At 31.4% G+C, this 10,598-nt stretch overlaps 2 protein-coding genes across 2 annotated transcripts; both read left to right on the top strand.

Annotated features, from left to right (window-relative positions):
* The first annotated feature begins 688 nt into the window (after nt 1–688).
* On the top strand, nt 689–1,482 carry LOC119615837. The gene is made up of 2 exons (XM_037971822.1): nt 689–846; nt 907–1,482. Exons 1-2 carry the CDS (start codon nt 796–798, stop codon nt 1,423–1,425), a joined length of 570 nt encoding a protein of 189 aa, XP_037827750.1. The 5' UTR covers nt 689–795; the 3' UTR covers nt 1,426–1,482.
* Nucleotides 1,483–3,717: 2,235 nt separating this feature from the next.
* Nucleotides 3,718–4,615, top strand: LOC119615836. Its single transcript, XM_037971821.1, has 2 exons — nt 3,718–3,896; nt 3,951–4,615. The coding sequence occupies exons 1-2, from the start codon at nt 3,846–3,848 to the stop codon at nt 4,539–4,541; spliced, it is 642 nt and encodes a 213-aa protein (XP_037827749.1). The 5' UTR covers nt 3,718–3,845; the 3' UTR covers nt 4,542–4,615.
* The last annotated feature ends 5,983 nt before the right edge of the window (nt 4,616–10,598 follow it).

Raw genomic sequence — 10,598 nt, 5'->3', positions numbered from 1 at the left:
ACTAGAATATCACTAGACTATCATTAGACTCTCACTAGAATATCACTAGACTATCACTAGACTATCACTAGACTATCACTAGACTATCACTAGACTATCACTAGACTATCACTAGACTATCACTAGACTATCACTAGACCATCACTAGACTATCACTAGACTATCACTCCACTATCAGTACACTGTCACGAGGCTATCACTAGACTATCACAAAACTATCACTAGACTATGATACTCATGACTGGTGTAGATTACCAAATGGTCGGCCATGTCTGACTATACTTTTTATTTTTTTTATATGCTGCCAACACTACCCGATATTTACTTAAAGATGAATCTCTTGAGGACCTTAGTGAACCCGAAATGCGGGAGTTTAAGGAAAGGCTAAATATAGTATTGCATGAATATGATCCTTCGGCATGAACCATTTTAATGCATTTTACAATCTACAATCAGAGAGTGGAGAATGATCCCTGTATCCATTAATATTAATTATCATTATAATCCATAAACCATCCAACAATATGGAAACGTTTTAAGCAATAATCCTGAATGTCAAGGCTGCTGGTGATTCAGTTCATTAGCCATTCATTTTCAATATACAATTTTAAATCATTAACTAATTTTAATACAAATATAAAACACCTATAAAAGCTCCGATAACCTTTTCAACTAAGTAAATCAGCTAATGCAATTTCATATATAAGCTGATATCTCAAACCCAAAACCGAGATTCATATAAATCAAACTCACAACAAATATTTCAAATAGTTTCTTCAGAAAACTCAAAGAACCATGGCTTTCCTTAAACTTGTGAACATCTCTCTAGTTCTAATCCTGGCCCAAGTAAGTATAAATAAGAAGATTAAACCAAATTCTTATTAATATTTTACTTTCTTTGCACAGAGTGTCCTCTGCGATCACTCCGATAAAATTCTTGAGCACACCATACAAAATTTCGCCTCCATACCCAAACATTATGAAGTTATTGCTGCCAATGCCACACAATATTTACTCAAGGATAAAGCTTTGTTGGCCAATCACAAGCCCGAAGTAATGGAGTTTAAAAGCAAGCTAAACGTATTCATGGACAAGTATGCAAATTCAGGAAAAGATATTTCAGCTTCTTATGAAGCTTTAGACGAGTTTGTTGATCTAACCGATTATTATTATGAACTACCCGAAGATAAAGTCAACGATGAATACAAATTCATTATTGAATTATTAAATAAATACAACTTCAAAGATATATCCATGGAATTGACAACACGTTTGGAAAAGTTTTTCGAGACTTTCGTTAAAATGTTTGACGAGAATAGAAGTAACTATGAGAAGAGTGTATTGGAGCATTTCGATAAATTTACTAGTTTAACTAATTTGGAAGAAAAAATAAAATTCTTCATTGATTTCGCTCTTGCTGATTGATAAAATTATGATGAAATTTAAAGAAAATTTCGAAAATAAATGATTATAAAGAAATAATTTTATAAAAAGATTTTTACTAAATATTTTCTCCACCATAGACTTGATTATAAATTAGTCTATAGTCTTGACTAGAGATAAGTCTATAGTCTTGAATATAGATGAGTCTTGACTGTAGAACAGTCTATAGTCTTGACTATAGATCAGTCTATAGTCTTGACTATAGATCATTCTATAGTCTTGACTATAGATCAGCATACAGTCTTGACTATAGATCAGTCTATAGTCTTGACTTTAGATCAGTCTATAGTCTTGACTACAGATCAGTCTATAGTCTTGACTATAGATCAGTCTATAGTCTTGACTATAAATCAGTCTATAGTCTTGACTATAGATTAGTCTATAGTCTTGACTATAGATTAGTCTATAGTCTTGACTATAGATTAGTCTATAGTCTTGACTATAGATTAGTCTATAGTCTTGACTATAGATTAGTCTATAGTCTTGACTATAGATTAGTCTATAGTCTAATCTATAGTCTTGACTATAGATTAGTCTATTGTCTTGACTATAGATTAGTCTATAGTCTTGACTATAGATTAGTCTATTGTCTTGACTATAGATTAGTCTATAGTCTAGATTAATCTATAGTCTTGACTATAGATTAATCTATAGTCTTGACTATAGATTAATCTATAGTCTTGACTATAGATTAGTCTATAGTCTTGACTATAGATTAGTCTATAGTCTTGACTATAGATTAGTCTATAGTCTTGACAATAGATTAGTCTATAGTCTTGACTATAGATTAGTCTATAGTCTTGACTATAGATTAGTCTAAAGTCTTGACTATAGATTAGTCTATAGTCTTGACTATAGATTAGTCTATAGTCTTGACTATAGATTAGTCTATAGTCTTGAATATAGATTAGTCTATAGTCTTGACTATAGATTAGTCTATAGTCTTGACTATAGATTAGTCTATAGTCTTGACTATAGATTAGTCTATAGTCTTGACTATAGATTAGTCTATAGTCTTGACTATAGATTAGTCTATAGTCTTGACTATAGATTAGTCTATAGTCTTGACTATAGATTAGTCTATAGTCTTGACTATAGATTAGTCTATAGTTTTGACAATAGATTAGTCTATAGTCTTGACTATAGATTAGTCTATAGTCTTGACTATAGATTAGTCTATAGTCTTGACTATAGATTAGTCTATAGTCTTGAATATAGATTAGTCTATAGTCTTGACTATAGATTAGTCTATAGTCTTGACTATAGATTAGTCTATAGTCTTGACTATAGATTAGTCTATAGTCTTGACTATAGATTAGTCTATAGTCTTGACTATAGATTAGTCTATAGTCTTGACTATAGATTAGTCTATAGTCTTGACTATAGATTAGTCTATAGTCTTGACTATAGATCAGTCTATAGTCTTGACTATAGATCAGTCTATAGTCTTGACTATAGATCAGTCTATAGTCTTGACTGTAGATCAGTCTATAGTCTTGACTATAGATCAGTCTATAGTCTTGACTATAGATCAGTCTATAGTCTTGACTATAGATCAGTCTATAGTCTTGACTATAGCTCAGTATATAGTCTTCACTATAGCTCAGTCTATAGTCTTGACTATAGATTAGTCTATAGTCTTGACTATAGATTAGTCTATAGTCTTGACTATGGATTAGTCTATAGACTTGACTATAGATTAGTCTATAGTCTTGACTATAGATTAGTCTATAGTCTTGACTATAGATTAGTCTCTAGTTTTGACTATATATTAGTGTATAGTCCTGACTATAGATCAGTCTGTAGTCTTGACTATAGCTCAGTATATAGTCTTCACTATAGCTCAGTCTATAGTCTTGACTATAGATCAGTCTATAGTCTTGACTATAGATCAGTCTATAGTCTTGACTATAGCTCAGTATATAGTCTTCACTATAGCTCAGTCTATAGTCTTGACTATAGATTAGTCTATAGTCTTGACTATAGATTAGTCTATAGTCTTGACTATGGATTAGTCTATAGACTTGACTATAGATTAGTCTATAGTCTTGACTATAGATTGATCTAACTATACATTAGTCTTAACTATACATTAGTCTATAGACTTGACTAGAGATTAGTCTATAAATTAACACGTTACCTATAATTTGTATAGTTTTTGTAGGATCAGATGTCTTTATCACATAACTCAAATAAAGACGCAAGAATCTATATACCATGAAATGAAAACACAAAAAAACCCAAGCTGTTAAACAATTATATAAAGTGATAACCTTTTAAAACTCAATAAATAAATCATAAAAATATAAGAAACTCAAAAAATGTTTAAATAAGTATAGAATAAATTTTATAGACAGTATGTTTCCGAAATCCACAGTAGTCTTAAAGACAACAAAACGGTAATGGCACTATTAAAAATTTTGAATATAATTTTCGTGTTGATCTCAGTAACGGTAAGTTTAGTTGAATGATAAACAATATACCAATTAATCGAAAAATCTCCTCAGCAAATCTTCGGCCATCCCGTGGCAGTCTCTAATCCAGACAATAATGCTGCCCTAGATCAAATGAGTTTAAATGACAGTGCCACTGATAGACTTCTGGTCTTAACCGTGGATAATTTCAATAGCATATCCGAACAATATGTCTTGGACGCTCTCAAAGTCACAAATCATATGCTTAAGGATGAAGATTTAAAATCCAATAGTAAGCCAGAAGTCTTAGTGTTCAAATTCAAACTCTGCTCATTCCTAAGTAACTATAATAAAGCCCAAAGTATGCAAGAAATTTATGAATCAATGGCTGATTTTGTCAATATAACCTATTATTATTTTGAACTAAGCGAACAGCAACAAATCACAAAGGAATCAAAATTTATTATTGATATTTTAAATAAATACAATTGTGAAGCTGTAACTGTGAAATTATTTGAACTTTTCGAAAATTTTTTTGGCGAATTTATCGAAAAGTTTGAAGAAAATAAAAAGGGTCTGCCAAAACCCATTTTGAAATGGTTCGATACATTTATAATATTAAGCAACTTGAAAGTAAAGATGGATTCCATTACAGAGTTTACGCAGTTGGCTTATAAATATTAAGAAATGTTTCTAAATGAGAATTTTGTGCAAAAAAATTATTTTGTCTTCAATAAATATTGGATGTAAACACCGAATTTGTAACGATTTCAAGTGATTTGGCCTTAGATTTTATGTTTTTACTCAAAATATCGAAAGTAAGAAAATAAAAGTGATCACAGATTATCATTCTTTTGGCCCTAGCTCCTCTGGTTTAACGAGAAAATGTACTTTTATGTTTTCACTCAAAATATGGAATTTTGGAAGGATTTATGAGTGATCACAGATTTTCATTGTTTTGGTCCTAGTTCCTCTAGTTTAGCCAGAAAATGAACTTTTATGTTTTCACTCAAAATATCGAATTTTGACAGGATTTTTAAGTGATCACAGATTTTTACTGTTTTGGCTTTAGCTCTTCTAGTTTAGCCAGAAAATTGACTTTTATGTTTTCACTCCAAATATCGAATTTTGTTAGGATTTATAAGTGATCAGAGATTTTCATTGTTTTGACCCTAGCTCCTCTAGTTTAGCCAGAAAATGGACTTTTATGTTTTCACTCAAAATATCGAATTTTGGTTGGATTTATAAGTGATCACAGATTTTCATTGCTTTGGCCCAAACTCTTCTAGTTTAGCCAGAAAATGGACTTTTATGTTTTCACTCAAAATATTGAATTTTGGTAGGATTTATAAGTGATCACAGATTTTCATTGTTTTGGCCCTAGCTCCTCTAGTTTAGCCAGAAAATGGACTTTTATGTTTTCACTCCAAATATCGAATTTTGTTAGGATTTATAAGTGATCACAGATTTTCATTGTTTTGACCCTAGCTCCTCTAGTTTAGCCAGAAAATGGACTTTTATGTTTTCACTCAAAATATCGAAATTTAGTAGGATTTTCGAGTGATCACAGATTTTCATTGTTTTGGCCCTAGCTCTTCTAGTTTAGCCAGAAAATGGACTTTAATGTTTTCACTCAAAATATCGAATTTTGTTAGGATTTATAAGTGATCACAGATTTTTACTGTTTTGGCTGTAGCTCTTCTAGTTTAGCCAGAAAATGGACTTTTATGTTTTCACTCCAAATATCGAATTTTGTTAGGATTTTTGAGTGATCACAGATTTTCATTGTTTTGGCCCTAGCTCTTCTAGTTTAGCCAGAAAATGGACTTTTATGTTTCCACTCAAAATATCGAAATTTAGTAGGATTTTCGAGTGATCACAGATTTTCATTGTTTTGGCCCTAGCTCTTCTAGTTTAGCCAGAAAATGGGCTTTTATGTTTTCACTCAAAAAATCAAATTTTGATAGGATTTATGAGTGATCACAGATTTTCATTGTTTTGGCTGTAGCTTCTCTAGTTTAACCAGAAAATTGACTTTTATGTTTTCACTCAAAATATGGAATTTTGATAGGATATATAAGTGATCACAGATTTTCATTGTTTTGGCTGTAGCTCCTCTAGTTTAGCCAGAAAATGGGCTTTTATGTTTTCACTCAAAATATGGAATTTTGGTAGGATTTATAAGTGATCACAGATTTTCATTGTTTTGCCTGTAGCTCCCCTAGTTTAGCCAGGAAATGGATTTTTAGCAAGAAAATGGACTTTTAGGTTTTCACTCAAAAAATCGAATTTTGGTAGGATTTATAAGTGATCACAGATTTTCATTGCTTTGGTCGTAGCTCCTCTAGTTTAGCCAGAAAATGGACTTTTATGTTTTCACTCAAAATATCGAATTTTGGTAGGATTTATAGGTGACCACAGATTTTCATTGTTATGGCCCTAGCTCCTCTAGTTTAGCCAGAAAATGGACTTTTATGTTTTCACTCAAAATATCGAATTAGTAGGATTTATAAGTGATCACAGATTTTCATTGTTTTGACCCTAGCTCTTCTAGTTTAGCCAGAAAATGGACTTTTATGTTTTCACTCAAAAAATCAAATTTTGATAGGATTTATGAGTGATCACAGATTTTCATTGCTTTGGTCGTAGCTCCTCTAGTTTAGCCAGAAAATGGACTTTTATGTTTTCACTCAAAAAATCAAATTTTGGTAGGATTTATAAGTGATCACAGATTTTCATTGTTTTGGCTGTAGCTCCTCTTAGCCAGAAAATGGGCTTTTATGTTTTCAGTCAAAATATCGAATTTAGGTAGTATTTATAAGTGATCACAGATTTTCATTGTTTTGGCTGTAGCTCCTCTAGTTTAGCCAGAAAATGGACTTTTATGTTTTCACTCAAAACATCGAATTTTGGTAGGATTTATAAGTGCCCTAGCTCTTCTGTTTAGCCAGAAAGTGGACTTTTATGTTTTCACTCAAAATACTGAATTTTGGTAGGATTTATAAGTGATCACAGATTTTTATTGTTTTGGCCCTAGCTCCTCTAGTTTAGCCAGAAAATGGACTTTTATGTTTTCACTCAAAATATCGAATTAGTAGGATTTATGAGTGATTACAGATTTTCATTGTTTTGACCCTAGCTCTTCTATTTTAGCCAGAAAATGGACTATTATGTTTTCACTCAAAAAATCAAATTTTGATAGGATTTATGAGTGATCACAGATTTTCATTGCTTTGGTCGTAGCTCCTCTAGTTTAGCCAGAAAATGGACTTTTATGTTTTCACTCAAAAAATCAAATTTTGGTAGGATTTATAAGTGAACAAAGATTTTCATTGTTTTGGCCCTAGCTCTTCTAGTTTAGCCAGAAAATGGACTTTAATGTTTTCACTCAAAATATCGAATTTTGTTAGGATTTATAACTGATCACCGATTTTCATTGTTTTGGTCCTAATTCCTCTAGTTCAGCCAGAAAATGGACTTTTATGTTTTCACTCAAAATATAAAATTTTAGTAGGATTTATAAGTGATCACAGCTTTCCATTGCTTTGGCCCTAGCTCCTCTAGTTTAGCCAGAAAATGGACTTTTATGTTTTCACTCAAAAAATTGAATTTTGTTAGGATTTATAAGTGATCACAGATTTTCATTGTTTTGGCTGTAGCTCCTCTAGTTTAGCCAGAAAATGGACTTTTATGTTTTCACTCAAAATATCGAGTTTTAGTAGGATTTTTGAGTGATCACAGATTTTCATTGTTTTGGCCCTAGCTCTTCTAGTTTAGCCAGAAAATGGACTTTTATGTTTTCACTCAAAAAATCAAATTTTGGTAGGATTTATAAGTGAACAAAGATTTTCATTGTTTTGGCCCTAGCTCTTCTAGTTTAGCCAGAAAATGGACTTTAATGTTTTCACTCAAAATATCGAATTTTGTTAGGATTTATAACTGATCACCGATTTTCATTGTTTTGGTCCTAGTTCCTCTAGTTCAGCCAGAAAATGGACTTTTATGTTTTCACTCAAAATATAAAATTTTGGTAGGATTTATAAGTGATCACAGCTTTCCATTGCTTTGGCCCTAGCTCCTCTAGTTTAGCCAGAAAATGGACTTTTATGTTTTCACTCAAAATATCGAGTTTTAGTAGGATTTTTGAGTGATCACAGATTTTCATTGTTTTGGCCCTAGCTCTTCTAGTTTAGCCAGAAAATGGACTTTTATGTTTTCACTCAAAAAATCAAATTTTGGTAGGATTTATAAGTGAACAAAGATTTTCATTGTTTTGGCCCTAGCTCTTCTAGTTTAGCCAGAAAATGGACTTTAATGTTTTCACTCAAAATATCGAATTTTGTTAGGATTTATAACTGATCACCGATTTTCATTGTTTTGGTCCTAGTTCCTCTAGTTTAGCCAGAAAATGGGCTTTTATGTTTTCACTCAAAATATCGAATTTTGGTAGGATTTATAAGTGATCACAGATTTTCATTGTTTTGCCTGTAGCTCCCCTAGTTTAGCCAGGAAATGGATTTTTAGCAAGAAAATGGACTTTTATGTTTTCACTCAAAAAATCGAATTTTGGTAGGATTTTTGAGTGATCACAGATTTTCATTGTTTTGGCCCTAGCTCTTCTAGTTTAGCCAGGAAATGGACTTTTATGTTTTCACTCAAAATATCGAAATTTAGTAGGATTTTCGAGTGATCACAGATTTTCATTGTTTTGGCCCTAGCTCTTCTAGTTTAGCCAGAAAATGGACTTTAATGTTTTCACTCAAAATATCGAATTTTGTTAGGATTTATAAGTGATCACAGATTTTTACTGTTTTGGATGTAGCTCTTCTAGTTTAGCCAGAAAATGGACTTTTATGTTTTCACTCAAAATATCGAATTTTAGTAGGATTTTTGAGTGATCACAGATTTTCATTGTTTTGGCCCTAGCTCCTCTAGTTTAGCCAGAAAATGGACTTTTATATTTTCACTCAATATATCAAATGTTGGTAGGATTTATAAGTGATCACAGATTATCACTGTTTTGGCCTAGCTCTTCTAGTTTAGCCAGAAAATGGACTTTTATGTTTTCACTCAAAATATATAATTTTGGCAGGAAATAAAAGTGATCACAGATTTTTACTGTTTTGGCCGTAGCTACTTTAGTTTAGCCAGAAAATTCACTTTTATATTTTCAATTAAAAAATCAAATTTTGGTAGGGTTTATAAGTGATCACAGATTTTCATTGTTTTGGCTGTAAATCCTCTAGTTTAGCCAGAAAATGGACTTTTATGTTTTCACTCAAAATATGGAATTTTGGTAGGATTTATAAGTGATCACAGATTTTCATTGTTTAGGCTGTAGCTCCTCTAGTTTAGCCAGAAAATGGACTTTTATGTTTTCACTCAAAAAATCGACTTTTAGTAGGATTTTTAAGAGATCACAGATTTTTACTGTTTTGGCCGTAGCTCCTCTAGTTTAGCCAGAAAATGGACTTTTATGTTTTCAATTAAAAAATAAAATTTTGGTAGGGTTTATAAGTGACAGATTGTCATTCTTTTGACTTTTATGTTTTCACTCAAAATATTGAATTTTGGTGGAAAATAAGAGTGATCATTGATTTTTATCTTTTGGCTGGAATGATAATCTCAGTCTGGAACAATTAGCTTAATTTCAACTATTTAGTCTCGCATATTTTTTATTTAATACCATAAGGTTTGATAACCTTTTAAACTAAATAAATTTATTAATAATTTTCAAATCGCACAAAGCTATATAAACATAATGACATTCAAATTATTTTTAGTTTAGCGCTGCACTTAAACATGACGGGACATACAATTTTTATCGTATTATTTTGCCTATTACTGGCACAAGTAAGTCCAATAAAAACTTTTGTCAAATTTTTATAAAATTATTTTCTTTTTAGACCGCCTTCAGTAAACCTATAGATGTTAGCTCCGAAGAGTCCTCGGAGGAGGTTGAAACTCTCTTAGAAAAATTACAAATAAATGGTACCGAATCCGAGAAACGTATTTTATCTAGAAAGGGAAATTTCCTCTTAGTGCCACAAAAAATCACTTCGTATGCTGTTAATGCCACGAAATATTTGCTTAAAGATGAGAACTTAATGGCCAACAATAGTTCAGAAATATTAGAGTTTAAAAAGAATCTCACCATGTTTATAGATAAATATGATCCGGCAGCGAATCTTAAAGAGACGCATAAAACTATGGAAATATTTATGAATACCACCACCTATTATTTTGAGCTTCCGAAGGAGAAAATAACACCGGAATCCAAATTTATTATTGAACTCTTAAACAAATATGACATTAAAGATGTGGCCGTAAACTTGGATGATATTGAAGCGGCCGTAGATGAATGGAGAATAACTGGTAGTGCATCAGAAAAACTTTTAATATTTACCTTAGACAGCTTAATTACCGTGCCCCAACAATATGCCGCTAATGCTACTAATGCCACGCAATTTTTACTTAAAGACGAAGCTTTAAAGGAAAACCTTCAACCCCAAGTGGTAGAATTTAAAAAGAAACTTATTCAATATTTGGAAAAATATGATCCCACTAGCAGTAATATCAAATCAATTTATGTCTCAATGAATGTTTTTAACAATATTACCGAATCGTATTATCAACTACCCGAGGAGAAAGTAACCGAGGAAACGAAATTTATTGTCCAGTTATTAAACAAATACAGTTGCAAAAGTTATTCCATTACATTCATCGAACATTATACCAATT

The sequence above is a fragment of the Lucilia sericata genome, unplaced genomic scaffold, assembly GCF_015586225.1.
Source record: "Lucilia sericata isolate MDLA Ls3-8-SP2 unplaced genomic scaffold, ASM1558622v1 Contig008640F_arrow, whole genome shotgun sequence".
NCBI classification, from domain to species: domain Eukaryota; kingdom Metazoa; phylum Arthropoda; class Insecta; order Diptera; family Calliphoridae; genus Lucilia; species Lucilia sericata.
Note: the sequence above shows the minus strand (reverse complement) of the source record. Positions and strands in the feature narration are given on the sequence as shown.

Coding starts and splice junctions, on each gene's coding strand:
- LOC119615837 (XM_037971822.1), top strand. CDS start 796: ATGGCTTTCCTTAAACTTGTGAACATCTCTCTAGTTCTAATCCTGGCC. Junction 847..906: donor TAGTTCTAATCCTGGCCCAA/GTAAGTATAAAT, acceptor TTCTTTGCACAG/AGTGTCCTCTGCGATCACTC.
- LOC119615836 (XM_037971821.1), top strand. CDS start 3,846: ATGGCACTATTAAAAATTTTGAATATAATTTTCGTGTTGATCTCAGTA. Junction 3,897..3,950: donor TCGTGTTGATCTCAGTAACG/GTAAGTTTAGTT, acceptor AAATCTCCTCAG/CAAATCTTCGGCCATCCCGT.